The sequence below is a fragment of the Notolabrus celidotus genome, chromosome 1 (genome assembly GCF_009762535.1).
Source record: "Notolabrus celidotus isolate fNotCel1 chromosome 1, fNotCel1.pri, whole genome shotgun sequence".
NCBI lineage: Eukaryota > Metazoa > Chordata > Actinopteri > Labriformes > Labridae > Notolabrus > Notolabrus celidotus.
The window spans coordinates 32,080,746-32,098,942 of NC_048272.1; the positions used below are offsets into that span (position 1 = coordinate 32,080,746).

Consider the following 18,197-nt stretch of genomic DNA (forward strand, 5'->3'; position numbering starts at 1 on the left):
GAAGGAGGGATAAAAAGAGAAGAAAAAGGGACCATTTTCTAAATTTCAGAGTGTGACACATATAAGACACACTGAGAAGGTCAGATTTAGAATTTAAGTAGAAAGACTGAAGAAATGCTGACGATGTCACACAGATAACACTCAGTGAGTCCACACAAAAGAAACTCATACCCTTGTTCTATTTTGCACATTTCATTCACAGAAGGAGAAAGTTTATGTTATGCAACTAAAATAATATCTTGCATTCTTGGTGCTGGGATGTTTCTACAAAAGGATGTGTTTTATTTTACCAAACTTTCATTTGTTAGATTACTGTATGTTAAGAAGCCGTAAACAAGGAAGTGGAGTGGAGTGGAGTAATTGTTCATGCCCACCCAGACGGGCTTCAGATAACGCAACAAAAATAAACACTATGCATCATACATCCTGGGTCGTGTCCAGTCTTTTTTAGACTGGGGGGGTTTATGCAGAGTTGGCCATACAGTATGTGAACAAAGACAAATAAAAACCTCTTTCTATCTCCACTGATCATACCTACTTTAAGATAGTACTAAAATTATCATAAAGATGTTTGATTCCTGCATTAAGTGAACATGTTTTCTCAGATATTCATATTGTTTTTTTATTACTTTACTTGTTACTTTCATGTCGTTAAAATAAATTTCACCTTTTTTTGACCTGAAACCCTGAATCATATATATATGATTTTAATAAAAAGTAGATGGAACGTCTTTTAAGCTTCATATTTTTAAAAGATGTTTGTCTAAATTACCAATTAAATGTACAAAAGGAAAATGTGCTACATTGAAATGTAAAAAAGCTCCCTGCGATCAGTTTCAACACACACAAATAGCTGTTTTAACATTAGCTCCACCTGTGACAAGAAAAATAACCAATCATAGTGCTTTATTTTTAAGTGACACTAGGAGCAGCCAATCAGATTATAAGGGGGTAACCTCATGAACACACCCCTGAGGGGGTGTAATAAACGCCGCTGCCTGTAGGGGGCATCTGAGCTTTAATTAACATTTCATATCTACAGTCAATTAAGTGAATAAATAAATCCGAACAACTGTAAAGATCTCAAGTCAGACCTTCCAACAGCAAACACACACATGGCTTGTACGTTAGACATTAAATATAGTGCTGTCTATGTGTGCGTGTGCGTGTGCGTGTGTGTGTGTGTGTGTGTGTGTGTGTGTGTGTGTGTGTGTGCGTGTGCGTGTGTGTGTGCGTATGTGTGTGTTACCAGTGAGCCAGTCTTGATAATAGAGAAGATGGAGCTGAGTATTCCTGAACAGATGAGCAGCTCCTTCTGCTGCCTCAGGTGAAGGTGGATGTGATGAAGGACCACAGGAAGCAGGATCCTCCGAGACTCTGAGGACACACACACACACACACACACACACACACACACACACACACACACACACACACACACACACACACACACACACAAACACACACGCAGCATCAATACTAGAACTCCGCTTTGTGGAGGACTAGTTTCTCTGTTCTCTGTATGATGTGAAGCTGCTGTAGTTTAATACCTAAGAACACTTAAAAACCGATATCGTAAGCTCAAAGTTATTCTAAGCTTATAAAGCCGGCCCCCTTTTCAAAGCTCTACAAGGAACATTGATTGATCAGTTTTTTAGAGGATTGTCTTCAGAGTCAGAACAAAGTAAGATGACAAAACATTTATTGTTTGTTAAGAAGGAATGACAGCAGAAAGAGTTCTTTATCATCGCCTCTATTAAGACCAAAGTGTTCATGTTTCTATTATATATGACACATTTAGACAGGAGGATAAAAACAGGTTGTGTTGATACCTGGGAAAGAGAAGAGCCGGCTGTCCACAGTCCTGGCGATGCTCTGCAGTTTGACCACGTCCATGGACTGTCCGATGTGCACCGTGGACGGCATGCTGCCCAGAGTACCTCGCACAAATTCGGCCACCTCCTGAACCGTGAACATCTGCAGCAACTCATCGAAGATCGCCGGGAACGAGTTCAACAGAGCGGCCTGAGGAAGAGGAGGGAGAGGAGAGGGTGAGTGATGAGGAGGGGAGGAGTTTGTTAGGGAGAATGTGATGGAAAAACAAGGTTAAAGCAAAAGACAGAGGGTTGTAAGGTTAATAATGTAAACGTCCGTGTTTGAAGGGGAGAGAAATGTGAGCAGGACTTTATTCTATAACATAATGAAGGAGAGAGGAGGTGAGTTAGAGTGCACACGGGGAAAAGATGAATCACAAAATGCTCAGTAGAGTGAAAAAAACACTGATTTTACTTTTGTCATTTTACTCTACATGGTCTTTAGTTTTTGAGCCAGTTTCCAATTAAGTATGTGATGGTTTGATTTATAAATAAAGCAATTTGTGTCACAGCTTTTCACCAGCTGAGACATTTGAAAGGAAAACAGGGGATCAGCACAACTCTTTTGCAGATAAGACATCCCAACAAGACAAGATCTTTGAAGGAGGAAGAAGTTAAGCATTAAAAAACAGAAGAGAAGGAAAAGTTAATGAAAAACAGAAAGATCTGCTGTGACAGGTGAAGGAAATCTTGGTTTAGAACAGTCTGAAGGTCAGAGGCCTGTTTTTGACTTCAGTAGGTCTTATAAAGGTGCATGGATTCTGTCATAATGAAAGCTGAGCACTCTTAGCAGAAGGCTTAGTTATTTCTTCATATTCCTCACACGTTCAGGTTTCATACGAGGTAGATGGTTTTCAGAGGACGAGGAAATGAGAAGTAAACCTGTGTTCTGAATCAGTTTTGGGAAGAGACTGTATAAAAAGATGGACAACATGAAAGCTCCCTAAAAGTGAAGCCAAAACATCCAGAGCTCCCCCTAATGACTGGCTGCAGTACATGTCATAAAACCCGCCAACATGATTGGCAGCTTCATTGACCAATGAGGCTCCTGCAGCGCTGTGTGCACCGGATTATCAGATTGGAGGAGGAACGGTGAGAGGAAACATAACAAACACCAACACAAGAGTCATTGAATTGATAAGATTTTATCAATGTCAATGCCATTGTTGATTCTGCTTATCAATCCAATTCCTTATCAATTCTCCTAATGATTCCTGAGTAGTTCTATCGTTAAGTTAAAATTGTGTTTTGGCTCTGCAGAGGTTGAACAGCAGTTCCCAACAGCATAGCATCTATTGTCCGTCACAGTGGGGTTATAGAGAACTTGTTTTGTTTCAGAGTGTGATTGCTGTGATCACACATGTTCATACAACCCGGGCCAAGGAGGGACACACCTCCTGTTTCACAACAAATTTTAACAAGACAGGTGTGAAAGCAGCTTTAGCTTCACTTTTGTACAATAGGAGGAGGTGAAGATGTGTTGTCCATCTTTATGTACAGGACTTGAGGATGGAGGACTGTGGGCTGGTGTGTGAGGCAGTGGTGGTTGTGCAGGGTCAAGGAGTGTGTGTGCGCAAAGGGTGTGTGTGTGTGTGATGTTAGGCTCACAAACAGCTGATCAGGTGAGTTAGGACTCTGGGCTTCACACAGGCAGCGAGGTGTTTGAAACCACACGGTTACTTACTGACAGCGGCCGCAGAGCGTTGGAGCTCCAGGCCTGAGAGCAGTTGGCCTGCCCGCTGCCAGGAGCCTGTCCTGGGGCAGGGGGCGGGGCTTGGCCCAGGGTGGGAGCTAGTGCTAAGGGAGCTGCAGGCCCAGCACCGGGGCCGGGGGCCTGATTTGGGCCTGGACAAGGCTGGGAGCCCTGTGGTGTACGGGTGTGGAGGGGAGAGGCCCGGGAGGAATAACAGGGACCCAAAGGATGGAGCAAAGAATTGTGGGAGATTGAAAAAGGGTTGTGAGGTGAAGAAGCAGGGAAAGGTTCGAGGTACAGGTAGAGAGATAAAGTAGATCAGATCAGATCAAAACAACTAAAAGGAGATGTTAAACTAATAAAGACAGGTTTTTAAACTATCAGCTGATGAAACTAAATCATGGGATCGGCTGTTGAAGCCAAAAACAGTCACATCTAAACTACAAAGACAGTTTCAGCAACCTTTCTTCTATGCAGAACAGAGATTACTCACGCAGTAAAGGCACATTTAACAATCATTTGGACGTTTGATGCTACTCAAAAATAATAATGAGAGGAGAAAAGAAGACTTGAGAGTCTGATCCACATTCCCTCTGTGTGTGTTTCCTCACCTGGGTGAAGATAAGTGTCTCTGAGTTACGGCTGTCCAGGCTGAGGACGAAGCGGATGGACTGAAACAGCTCCTGGATGCTGGTTCGAAACTGATCCTCCTCCATACCGCAGGTGGCTCGGGAGTAAAGGATGCGAGACTGGATGATGAACTTAAAGAGGTACTCAAGAGCCTGAGGGATGAGAAGGTGACAGAGAAGCGGTCAGAAACCAGAGTAAGAGATAAGAAACACAACATTTAATAATATTTGATTCTGTTTGTGATACTGCCCCCTCCTGGTTAACAGCTGCATAACAGCAGTTGCAATAAGACTTTTGCATGGACATTCAGAAGTGTGCTAGCTAAAAATAACTGAAGGACATGCTCCTTGAAATGCCAGTAATGTTCATGTAAAATAAATAAACAGAGCAGAGATGACACTGTCCTCTGTTTCAAAAAGGATGAACAGGTTCAGTTTGTGCAGAAGGAGCCTAGCAGACTGGGATTCAAACAGGCTGGACAGATGTAGAAAAAACCCACGGCTGCAGAAAGTGTCAAAACTCTCGTCAATAATTCACAGCGTCCACTTTCACATGACAGTGACCCATTTGAATCTGATTTATATTTCAGGGCTCTGAGCTGCGTTCTTCTTCTAACTGAGGAACATTGAGTACATCTGCTCCAGATGGTGCAGCTATTCTCAGCTCTGCCTACAACACTGATGCAATAATGAACATATGCAATCTGCTTGTTGTGTATAAACTGAGCGAGGACAGTCAGTGGGAAGAATCAGACAGATGTTACAATAATGATGAAGAAGCCCACAAAGACGTTGAAGGGGGAAATGAGAGGAGAGGTTTTCAACTTTAGTTTTCTTTATTTTTCTTGTTGAATTAATGACCCTGCTGATCTGTGGTTTCTGGAGGTCAAGTGCAACAATCACTTGGGTATTACAGTGTTGATGTGGCTTTTGCTTTGCAGAGTTAAAGAAGCATCATGCACGAATGACTGTTTTGTTGCTTTCTCCTGTTGCTCATCGAGTACAAGCCAGCTGCAGAGTTAGTCCTTGTCTGATATGATACTTGTGCTGAGAATTATTAATAAGAACAGGATAAATTGCCTCAAGTTCTCTCTGCAGGAAAGCATCATATACTTCTTTAAAAAAATTGCACCGTCTCAACTTAAGTTACATTGAGCTAAAAAAAAATGACCATAGACTTTAGCTTTCACCCTGCTGTGAAGGTTTCTAGAGTATTAAGGTTTTATGTCATTTATTGTAGTATATATAATGCAACGTCTGTAAGTATTATGTCAGTTAGGATGTATTTGAGCCACAATGTTGTTTTGTATCCATGTAAATGTAAGGATACCGTTTTTTTCGTTGAATTAGGGGGCTGGCAGCGCCTGTTTTCTATTCAAACTCAATTTGATTCAGCGTTTTACGAGCTCAGCGCCCTTAGCGCAAAAAACTCCCTCAGCGTTAGCTAATTTTAGTCACAGTGTTCTGAGCGCTCTCGGTTGAAACAGTTCAACTTTTGGAACACATGTGTCGATATGTATAGTCTGCTTTGTTTGTATTAATAAGGTCATTTTTGTATTGTTTTCAGGTTCAAGAAAAGATAACCTGAGTAAACTTCATGAAAGTCATCAACTATGTGGTGGTGTTACTTGGGGACTGTTTAGCTGGTTGGATAGCTAGCGTTAGCAGCTAGTGACACCTTCACACATAATGTCACTTTAAGATGTCTTAATCTGACTGATGAGAAATGTACTTCGGCCCTCGACCTTGTCCCATGATTCTCATTCAGGAAGTCTTTGGTGTGCACACAGCTTCAATCTGTTCTTCTTACCCTCATGGCTTCCTGTATGTGGTCCTGTCTGACCACCTCTGCAGAGCGGTCCATGTACCACTTCAGACAGCGGATCAGTTCTCTGAAACAACATTAATGTGGCACTTTAACTTTGTAATTGAGAGGACTTCATTCAGTTACACATTTAGAAAATGTAACAATGGGTGCATCTTTTTTTTTGGCTCCTACTGAAGAGCTCATAAGGTAACATTACAAACTATAAATGATTCAATTTCCCTGATTCATATTATTCAACAATAATTCATGTATATACAAGTAAATGATCTTCAGAGGATGAAAAGATTTGACTCTGATAGAAGTTCTGTGTTGGGAAATCAGTCTGTCAGTGTTTACTCCACACTTTGAACACATGTATCCATAATTCTTTTCAGACAGTGTAGTATCTTTAGTATCTGGTCTGTGCAGGACACTGTTAGGTTTTCAGTTAATTAGATTCACTCACTTGTAAGCTAAGGCTCCAGCAAAGTGCTTCTGGATGTATGTGTCCATCACAGGTCTGAAGTGGTAATATTTGCTGTCCCGGAGCAGGTTTATGATGAACACCTGAGAGACACAGAGACACAAGTTAGTATGATAATGAGACAATATTACACTTTGAGCCTTACATGTTTAAAAACTGGCTTTCTAATGGTCTTGAATAGTTTAAGAAACAGTTTGTGTTTTTTTAGTACAGAGGGCTAACAATCAATCAACCAGGTTTAAAACGATCCATCATATACTGAACCACAGCATGGTTTTAACGCCTTCAGCCTAAAAATCTGCACTATATGGACAAAAGTATTCGGATGCCTGACCGTAACACCAACAGGGACTGTAATGGCATTGTGTTTATATACTTTAAAATTGAGTTGATCTCCATTTGCAGCTCCAACAGCTTCCAATTTTCTTGAAGGCTTTCCCCAGATGTTGGAGTGTCTGTGGGAATGTGTCCCCGTTCATTCTGTGGAGCGTTTATGAGATCAGGCACTGATGTTGGATGAGAAGGCCTAGCTCACAATCTCTGTTTCCATTCATCCAAAAAGTGCTGGATAGGTTTGAGGTCAGGGCTCTGTGCGGGTTAGTCAAGTTCTTGCACAGTGAACTCAAAGCATGTCTCTAGCCTGTGCTTTGTTGGAATAGAGAAGGGCTTTCCCCAAACTGTTGTCACAAAGTTTAAAGCAGAGCATCGTCTAAAATGTGTTGGTTTGCAGAAGCATTAAGATCGCCCTTCACTGGAGATAAGAGGCCTGATTGAAAACCCTGAATTCAGTAATTAAGTACGAATACTTTTGTCCATATAGTGTATTTTAAGACTTTTCTTATTTTGTCTTTTATATTTCAGGTGAATGTTGAATTAAAGCTTGAAGCTGTGTTGTCATCAATGTGAATTGCCACTCAACAAGCTGCATAGAGGTAATATGAAACCTAAAGTGGCTTAATCTGACAGTGTGTCTTGTCTATTATTGGATTATCCAGAGGTTATTGAATGTCATTTTATACTCAGGCTCTCTGAGGCACATACAAAGCACACTTTTTAAAGAAACACTCACCAGTGACTGGAACACCAGTGGTCCATATTTGTCAGTGTTGTCATCCAAGATGGAGAACAGAGTGTCCAGAATGTCCTGAAGAAACTGTCACACACACATTGAGAGGCAGTTAGCGATAGATTTGTTCAGGTATTATCTGTACCAACAAGGTAATGTTCTCATTATCTATTCTTTAGAAAAGTATGGATTAAATGTAAGTCAAGACTTTGCTGATAGGCTGTCTGGTGAGAAACGTTTTATTCATACTTGTTGCCTGACAGTCAACAGAAGCTGACAGATGAAATATAACAAACATAACTTCCTGTTCTTGTTGTGAGACACTGAGTTAGCTCACAGATATTAAATGTTACACTCGTCTTGAAGAACAAAAACAGAAGTCTCTTTATTTCATAATGAAGTTGTTCAGAAGTACCATTTAATTCCTCTCACTGATGATACTGAACCTTTTGAAGACAGACTCAGATACGCTTTCACGATCCTCTCATATATAATTTGTTATTGATGTAAAAAAGAAAAGAGAGATGAATGTTAAATTTGATCAGTTATTTTCACAAACTCAAACACAGAAGGAGAACGATGTCGACCATTACTCTTTGTCTGTATTTTAAACTGTTATCAAACTTACAAGTGGTTGAAGCTGGTGTACATAAAGGTTAAGTGTTGGGGTTTCTTTTTCTCCATTAACACTGACCACCAAGCTGGTAATGAAAACTTAAGTTCACTGAAATGGAGGGTAATGCAGAGATGCATAAAAACAATCAGCAGCTATAGACAGACAATCAATCAATCAATCAATCAATCAATCAATCAATCAATCGATCAATCAATCAATCAATCAATCAATCAATCAATCAATCTCTATCAGTAGAGTCACAACAAATTTTCTGGTGCTTCTGCAGTCAGCCTGAAGTGGACACTTGGGGAACTGCAGTTTTTAACACTTCTGCATCGGCTTCATTACTTGAGACCGGAGGTTGATGCTGGGTAAACACATAAATGCTGCAGAGCGAAACACTAAATTATCATACAAGACTGTGGGTGTTGGTTTATAGATCTCCATCCCCGTCTCATGTTTTGCTTTTGTGATGCTTATTTTAAAACTTGTGCGAGGAACTTTTGGTTTGTGTTGATATTGGCGCCCCCTGTGGACAATAACTCTTACATGTGTTAGTTTTGTTTACTAACCAAAATATCTTAAATCCATCTTTGGCCCTTTAGAAAAGATGTGTAAAGCCCAAACAGTCAAAATACTAGTTAAAGTAAAGCTCAGTAATGTCGTTACATGAACGGTTCCTCCTGTGCTGTGTAAAGTGAGCTAAAGCTGCAGTGACCAGATGTTTAATACTGTGACTAAAGAAGATGTCTCTTGTAGCCGTCCAGATAAAGACAGAAAAGAAAAATTATGTTTTTTTGACCTCACCTTCACAATCTCTTCTCCACTGACATGTCGTAGTCGGCCCAGGATGTCCATGACCCGGTCTGGATGAGCCTTCCACTTCAGCAGGGCGAGGAGGTCCACTGGAAGACAACATAGCATGTCAGCACACAGAAAAGACTCACACTGAGACTTAGTATCTGGGTGAATGTGTCAGGAAAGTTCACTTCTAAAATGTGGAGAGCGTTTTGGCTGAGCTGAGTACCGTTCTGAGTCAGCTTGGTGGAGGACAGCTGTGTGGAGATCCAAAACGTCTCCTTGGCGCTGCGCTGGAAGATGAGGCTGGACGGGATACTGGGACAGCTGTTGAAGTCTTCTTTACAGCAGGGCAGACCCAGGTAGAGCGCGTGGTTACTGAACGTTGTGTTCTCATCACACTGAACCAAACAAGAGCACAGAGAAAGGGGGAGGACAAAAAATCATTATATACACAGATCTTAGTTTCTTCCTCAGCCTGTCTGAACGGCTCACATCTTTGACTTTACCTCTTTAACTGACCGGGAACCAAGAATCTAAAAGCTGAAATTGAGTCATAAATTACGGCTGATTTTTACTTTTATTATTTTTTGGGGGGCTTTTAATTCAGTTGTTCTCACTTCGTGTCATTTTTTCTCAAGATGACATTGACTTCATAACTTAAGAGCACTTAGAGAGGAAATGAGTCATGATCGGTAGAGAACCCAACAGGCCGTCCTTGTGTGTCAACATGTCGGTAAGATGATAAGATACGTCTTTACTCTACTTTAACACCGAGTTTGGTCTGTTTGTGATTCTTTGCTTCGTGTCAGTGTTCAGCAGAGAAAAAAACAGAGAGAGTACAACCCGCCATGAAGCCGGAGAAACAAACAGAAGCGACGTCACACTCATGGCTGACCTTGTAGACGTAGAGTTCATGGCTCTCGTCTGAGAGAGTGGTCCCATCCTCCCTCATCAGAGGAGTGAAGGCAAAACCAAACAGCTTCTTCTCTCCTTTGTCCTTCGCTGTGGAGACAGAATGAGAAAGAATAAGAAGAGCTGACGGAGAGACGGAAACATGAGAGACAGAAGAAGTTTAGACTGAAGCAAATCATCTCCCAGCCTTGATTTCATTAAATTTTAACTCTTTCAAGAATACAAAGATGCTAAAAATGCACCTTAAAAACTCTATTTACTCAGAGAGGAAAGAACAGAGGATAGAGCAGAACCAGGAAAGAAAGGGGGAAGGGGCCTTCTGCTTGAGGCCTCTATATATGGGGCGGGACTGCAGATCAGTACTTTTTGCTTTGTAACTCGTGTTTTCTTTCAGTTGTTGGACACATTTTTACACAAGATGTAAAGGTGATAGCAAAAAAAGAAAGATTCTAAAGATTCTTCATTAGCTGCTCTGGAGCAACTCAACCAGCCACACTGTCCAGTACACTTTCATCACAATTTTGCAGGCTTCACAGAGCTTTAGTCAAGGCTGGAGAAACAGTGCAAGAAGAAATGAACTAAATAAGTCACTTTGCCATCTACCTCACCTACAAGAGAAAGATGGAGGGAGGTGCTCAGGGTAGTTTTTCTATTTGGATGATTTTAAGTGTTGTCTCATGTCGGTGGGTCCTGTTTCATGTTAACTATGATGAAGTCTATTTGATGATGGGATCAGCTGATCAGTCATGTGAGCTACATGTTTGCAACAACAGAACATCCAACATCCAAAAGCTCAACCTGCAGTGAGTCAGCACTGAAGCTTTTTTTTTATCATAAAAAAGAAGTTGAATCCACTTTTAGAGTTTCCATAAATCTTTCCAAAATGTGCATTAGGAAATATTGAAAGGAACATGATTATAGAAACTAAAAGTATCATTAGTGCATGGCCCACCTCTACATATTAAAACTGTTGTTAAACTCTTTCACCAGGAATGTTTAGAAACTCACTGGAGCAGTGTCTGAACTCGAAGCGCAGGTGAGAGCCTCTGAAGCGGTCGATGGGGATGGGCAGTTTGATCACCTCGCTCCACCGAGGGCTGTTGTTGTGGTAGAGAACGAAGGAGCGGTGCTCTGGCACACTGGGCTCGCCTGAACCCAGACTGATGCAGTCCTGCAGGGGGAGACAGAGACACAGACAGAGAGGGAGAGACAGAGAGAGAGAGAGAGAGAGAGAGAGAGAGAGAGAGAGAGAGAGAGAGAGAGAGAGAGAGAGAAAGATTCAAATACAGCTTTACAGGAAGCTACATAAGAGGATGTGTGTTTCAAATCTGCACACACGTACATACATTGGCCTTCATCTATTGAATTAAATTAAGTTGGATGTACAATAATTTCTATGCAGAGCTGCACATGTTCATATTATATTTGAAGCTATATCAGTTTGCCCTGCATAGTGGAGGAGGAGTGAGCACTGAAACGAGTCAGTCATATGATTAGTGGACCACACAGATGGTAAGTTGCAAACTATTTGGGTCATTTATTCATCTTTGGGGCAACGTTTTGAGGAAAATTATGAAATGCTTCCTTGTTCCGGCAACTTAAATGTCAAGAACTGACGCTTTGCTATGTCAATGATGAGAGAAACTAAAGGAAAGGTAAATGCAAAGGTGACACTTTGGGATCTGTTAATCTGGTAAATTACTGCTGAATCGGGCATCGACTTAGACTAATGGTTAAGTGGCGCGCCTATGTAGCGGGTGTCCAGGGTCCGAATTCAGTCTGATGCCTCTTTCCCGCATGTAAATTTCCCACTCTCTACTTGTTTCCTACACTATCCACTGTCCTCTCCTCTATAACTAAAGGTGTAAAAGCCCCAAAAATATAACTTTAAAAATTACTGCTAAATCAAAAAAAAGGGAAACTTTTGCTGCAACCTCTGGAGAACCTTGAATCATGCGGAGCAAGTGGGATTGTATTGGAGGATGATGGTCCCTGCATTTGAAAATAAAAGCACATTTTTGTTTTTCCTTTGGGTCAGAGGCCTTTCTTGTGTGATGCACCTCAAAGCAGTAATCATCCTGTGTGTGCAGCAAACAGGACGAGATGAGTATGTAATGGGGTCATAAAGATCCTTTACCACATCCCTGTAACAGACGATGGTGTCTCATACAGAAGTGTGAAGCCTTCAGCTCCAATTCAAACCCACCTGCAGCAACATGAGACGCTCAGACTGACTGTTAGAGCGATGGTGGAGACAGATGACTGTAGTCAGATAGAGGTGACATTGGATGGATCAAACCAGGCAAATCTAACACATCAGGGTTGAAGTCCCGTGTGGAAGCACAGGTCAATGCTGAGAAATATTTCAACTTAAACCTTTAGTTTTTTTAGGCAGGAGTTTTTCCTCTAAATGTATCCAAGCAGAGCATTCACATGAATCTTAAATAGTAATGAGGATGACTGCAGAAGCCAGCACAGTGGGAGGATGAGGACACGTTGTTGTCTCTTGTTCTCTTTACACAATCTGATCAGGACACAGTTTATGATTGTGCATCTCGACTTTCTCACCTTGAGGATCTCTCCATCAGCGTACAGCACGTAGACGGTGACTTCGATGTTCTTCTGAACGCTCTTCCCTCCTCTCTCAAAGTCTCCTCTCTCCAGGGTCAGGTACAGGTCGTTCCGGATATCACCTAAGACATGCATGGACATAATTAGACAAGGAGCTTTTTACCACTGTGACCTGAGAAATGTTGGGAGGCTGAACGTGGATGTGACCCTGAACACACATGTCCGGGGTGTTAAGGACAAATTGGTGTGTTAATGCTTAACCCTGTGTCTGTTCTGGGTCTAAATTGTCGTTTTTGGACATTTGTTTTAAATTCCAAGGATTATTTATTAATCTCTAAAACGTTTTACACAATTTAAGTCAAATTTAACGTAAATACCATGGTTGATAAATATAATAAATAAAATCATATATATATATATATATATATATGCATATATATATTTATACAGTCTATCCAAGGTAATTTTGTTCCTCATCTCTGCTGTGAACACGTGTTTAGTCTGCCCCCTGGTGGCTGGAGGGCAGCATCACATGCTTTATTCACACAAAGAGAGAGAATTGGAGCGATGACATATTTGAAGTTGTTTCTTTTTAAACTAATACTACTATAATACTAATGTTCTTCATGTTATCTTTACTGTGTAAATTAGAATATTATTTATCTTTAAGTTATGTAATCAATTTAAAAATAGAGGTAGTAATAAAAAATAAGTATCACTTCTATAGACATTTATTTCTGTAACTTTATTGAGGTTCTTGTATCAGTGTTTACATCTGAAAATCAGCTTTTACTTTTATAAATATTCCCTGGTTCTTTAACTTATCACACCTATATTGATCCTCTATTAAGCACTGTTTTCTTGCATTTAACCCTCGTCCTCTTTATGCTTTATGATATACTCTTTTAATTTCATTTTTATTTGATATTCCTTTATGTTAGGCAAGGTTAATTAAGTTTCACCATATCCTCCAATCTGTGTAAGAATGGTAAACATTTCCTGCTTTGCTCTCCCCAGAGCAAAATCAAGGATCTGAAACACAATTTTAAACACCTGCAGTTTAGATAATTTGACTGTAACTCTCATGATGTAAGAGGTTACTTCTTATGACACAAAAAAATACATTTCTCTTTTACTTTAATCAAATAGAGCTAAAGTGGCATGATGATTTGTGAGCAACAGCAACTTCTGAAAACACAACCGAATTCAACTTGTCATGAAGCGCTCCAAAGATCTGTATTTAGAACACTGGAGAAACCAAACAAAGACGTATCCTGACCAAATACAGGCTGAGTGACCACCAGCTAGCTGTAGAGACAGGGAGACACAGGCAGACATGGCTGCCCAGAGAGGAGCATCTATGTGCTCACTGCTCTACAGGGGACATAGAGACAGAGATGCACTTCCTCCTCCACTGTAGCAAGTTCTCTTTACAAAGAGATTCCCGATACAGGGAAATTACTAAAATGGTACCAAACTTCCCAACATTAACCCCAGAAGAGAAACTGTCAGTTCTCCTGGGGGAAGGGTCAGCAGCTCCTCTGGCTGCTAAATATGTGTCTGCCTGTCACAGCCTGAAGGATGCACCATCCCATAATATCTGATTTTAGGTGAAGTTTTTATGAGCATACTGCATCAAGTGAGGACATTGAGATATGCTGTATGGGTAATCGTTCATTAATGCGTATAAAATATGTTATAAATATAATATGTAATGAATATAATATGTAATGAATATATATGTAATGAATATAATATGTAATTAAAACCGCCTGATGTGCGCAACCGCCTGATGTGCACTCTGAAGAAGAGAAACTTCTTCACCAGGACCTTGAAAAGGGAAACGAAGTAGGAGAAGATACTGAGGAAAAGACTGACAGAGAAAAAGAAGGAGCTGAAGGACAAGAAAAAGGAGGAGGAAAATAAACAAAGAGAGGAAGCAGAGGAAGAAAAGAGACACAAGGTAGAGGCAGAGAAGGAGCTGAAGAAACAACAGAAGAGGGAGAAGGAAGAAAAGAAACAAAAAGAGAAGGATGAGAAGAAAAAAGAAGAGGAGAACAGAGAGAAGAAAGGTTTCTGGATGTTCAGGAAGAAAGAGAACGGGAACAGAAAGGTGGAAGAGGCTGCTGAAGAGCAATAGTAGCTCCCTCTTTCCATGCTCCTCCTCTCTCTCTCTCTCTGTCACCTTCCTCACCTCCCCATCTTACCCTGCCACGCCACGCCACAACAAGTGGGTTTTCTCCGGGTCACTCCGGTTTATCTCACACAAAATAAATACAAAATGTAGAGGGAGTCTCATGTAGAATCAAATACTGTGTTTGCAGAGTGTGTATGAACCAGATGTTGCCGCTTGGTATCTATCTGGATCTGGACCACTGTGAAAGAAGAATAAGAAATAGTATAAGATAGATACCCGCGGTCACTTCCGGCTCTCTTTAGGACGGAAATACGAACTTTTTTCATTTTTTATTATAACGATGATTAATATTTATGCACAAATTTTTAAAACAATTTATATTCATTTTCAGCTTTTTATGGAATTGTAGCTTTTAAGTATTTTTGTGTAATACAAATTATGAAATATTTCTTCTATCTGTGTACTTCCGGTGAGTAACATTCGGCTGGTGAAGGCCCGAGCTCGTCTCTTTGTGTCTTTCTGCGCATTAAATACAGAATTCCCTGCAAAGTTAACATTTTAAATGAAATAAATAAAATCTAGAGCCCATTTAAATATAGATTATTAAAAGGTAATGTGCCAACAAGCCTGTTTTTAAAGGACGAACGGCTGTTATAAGGCTCGGCTTCAGTGTACTGGTTTTCACAGAGGAGTCCACGAAGAAGAAACAGATTCTCTAAATACTGATTATTTATTATTTATTTATTTTACCAAAGTGTGTCAGTTTCAGGGTCTTTTAAACTCTGGACAGCAAAAGGTCAAATCACGCTGCACACAGCAGGAGCTACACACACTCTGCAGCGCTCACACCTGAAGCTGAACACCTCTGACACAAAGACTAATGACCTGTGTTAACGTGTGTGCATCCATTTATCATTTCAGCTTGTCCCTACAGACAAGATGTCAGCCTTCATTTATCAGGATGGGAGTTAAAGACTCGCTCCATCACTGCCCGAGGGGAGGCCGTATGTGTGTGTGTGACACGCATGGTTAATGTGTGAAAGACATATGATGTGTGTGTGTGTGTGTGTGTGTGTGTGTGTGTGTGTGTGTGTGTGTGTGTGTGTGTGTGTGTGGAGGTGTTGGAAAAATGCAGCATTGCTCTTTTCCTTGTTTGTCTAAGGGCGGTTTGAGGGCAAACGTACGTGAATCCTGTTGTTTTAAAAATAATTCCTCTCTGAGACTGAAAACACGTGTGTTCACCACATCTTTGTGAATATCTCGGTCTGATCAAGTTATTTACACAACGATATCTTTGTACTGTACTTGTGCACTGCAGCGACAATAGGGGGCAACATGTAAAGACCAATTTAGTTTCTATATGTCCAATATATGAGGAACATGAGGCTTATCACTCCTGGAGGCCCTTATTTCCGAGGCCCATAAACAGAAATCTAAGCTAGTCTAAAAGTAAGAAAACACCCAGAAGAAAGTCAAAATTGAACACAGGGCTAATCACAGGATCACAGAGTCTGCAGTTAAACAATGTCACACTGGTTTGCTGAGTGTGTCTAACACTAGCAGAGCCAGCACCAGCAGCTTCCAGTCCTCCATACAGGTTAGTGTCCACATGCCTGTGCTGGCTCCTCCTTGCTCTGGTGGAGTGGTTATATGTCAGTTTAACCAGAATCAGCCTCCATACAACTTTATCTCAATTTACTAGATCAATATACTGACAAACCACACCGTGCTATATGATGACATCTGTCACCTATGCTTGTTTACATCCAGGTAGTAGAGCTTTAGAGCGTTATGGCCGCAGACATTAACCAGAGCTACAGCCTCAACTAGTGGAGGGAGGCTGAACTACAGCTTAGAGACAACATATGAGCGACATAATTCTGATGCTGAGGGTTACAACATTTAACCCCTTCATCAACTTCAGACGCACATCCCTGAGAGTCAGTGTCACAAAATGAACTTGATTATGTGAAGAGACTACAAGAGATGCTTTGAGTTATTGTCTCTCTCCTGCAAAGAAGTATTTGAAAATGTAGAGAGGAAAGTGTTATGTGGATATCAACAGGTGGAGGACAAACTGAACCCTCTGGTCTTCTCCTTGTGCTCAAAAATAAACTGAAAAGTCAAATATGTGTGTTGAGACACAAACTGGTGTTGGCTGAAAGCAGGAGGGCAGATATTTCTCAACTTGGAAGCATTTTGGAGAATATAAATCTTAAGAAACATTAAAACAGGTCATGCATCTACCAAAACAACTCAACGCCCTAACCTGTCAACATGTTATGGTAACGCAGCTGTCACATGATCCTTCTTGTTTTGTCAGTTGGTGTTGAAGTGGAAGCTACCTGCAATGATCTTGAGTTGGATGGAAAGGACTCCTGTTTGAAGTCATGGATATAATTAAAGGACAGATCCAGGCAAAATACCTCTGTGACTCAGTTTTGATGTATGAGGACTTCATCATTGAAATGACAAACTTTAGCGCTGTATTAAAAAACCTGTCACTCTAAAGCCCGCCGACGCCTCCTCACAGACTCACGTTGACCTTTTATAAATCTGCCTAAGAAATACTAACAGACGTTCTCTGTTGCAGCTCGTGTTTCATCGAGCAGCTTCATGAGAGCAGCTCAGTGGACATAGACACTGAACCAAGTGATGCTCTGAATGTAAATCCAGTCGGTCCTTCAGAATGATGCATGGCCTCATTCCCTCAATACTGCAGAGTCCGCTCTCATACGCAGACACATCTGTCCTACCTGTGGATAAAACCTTTCTGTGTCTTAATCAGGCGGAGAAGACATTAATATGACGGTTAAATTAAACCTCACTCCAAATATGAGAGGTTATCTTCCTCTAAACAAACCTATGTGTCTATTATTCCCCTGCAGTGTGAGCAGGAAACCTGCTAACATGTGAAGAGTCACAACTGTCAACATCTGTGCATTTGACATACCTTTATTAAAAGGAGAAAACAACGACTAGGTAAGTCAGACTAACTTTTAATTACATTCCTGGGTCCCTACTGAGAAAAATGGATGCAGAAAAGATTCATCCTTCACTTCCTTGCGTCAATCAATCAATCAATCGTTATTTATATAGTGCCAAATCACAACAAACGTTATCTCAAGCAGCATTAAGCAAGTGACAGTGTTAAGGACAAACTTCCTTAACAGGCAGAAACCTCGAGCAGAACCAGACTCATGTTAGACACACATCTGCTGAGACCGAAAATCATAGTGGGATGTAACCTCTATGTTAGAGTTAGACTCTACCTAGCGCTGTGACTGGAGGACTTTGAACCGACTCACCTGGCATGATGACATCAGGGAAGCCCAGTTTGCGGGTGATGGCCACTCCCCTGTTGAAGATGAGAGGGTTCTCTCTGCGGACCTGGTCCATGTCTCCTCTCAGCAGCTGCAGAGAGATGATCAGACCTGCAGGGATGGAGGGAGGGAGGGAGGTGTAAACGGGCATGAGAAGGTTGATGAGACAAAGAGGAGAAAAAGAGACAGAGGGTAGAAAGAAATATGAGTAAAAGAGGAACACAGGAGATCAGTGATGGTGAGTTTTAAATTAGACATCTGAGCTCCATAAAGAACAGCTTATC

At 41.0% G+C, this 18,197-nt stretch overlaps 1 protein-coding gene across 3 annotated transcripts in view; it reads right to left on the reverse strand.

Moving 5' to 3' along the window:
• Nucleotides 1–18,197, reverse strand: part of LOC117832576 (dedicator of cytokinesis protein 3-like) — a 267,287-nt gene that overhangs the window by 26,835 nt on the left and 222,255 nt on the right. For all 3 annotated transcript variants that reach the window (XM_034711939.1, XM_034711880.1, XM_034711804.1), the window contains exons 15-26: nt 17,899–18,024; nt 12,451–12,575; nt 10,891–11,053; nt 9,866–9,972; nt 9,197–9,368; nt 8,977–9,074; nt 7,557–7,640; nt 6,470–6,570; nt 6,007–6,088; nt 4,179–4,349; nt 1,833–2,025; nt 1,250–1,377 (exon numbers count right to left, since the gene is read on the reverse strand). In XM_034711939.1, the coding sequence (XP_034567830.1) occupies nt 1,250–1,377; nt 1,833–2,025; nt 4,179–4,349; nt 6,007–6,088; nt 6,470–6,570; nt 7,557–7,640; nt 8,977–9,074; nt 9,197–9,368; nt 9,866–9,972; nt 10,891–11,053; nt 12,451–12,575; nt 17,899–18,024 (1,550 nt within the window). The remainder of the gene's footprint in view (nt 1–1,249; nt 1,378–1,832; nt 2,026–4,178; nt 4,350–6,006; nt 6,089–6,469; nt 6,571–7,556; nt 7,641–8,976; nt 9,075–9,196; nt 9,369–9,865; nt 9,973–10,890; nt 11,054–12,450; nt 12,576–17,898; nt 18,025–18,197) is intronic.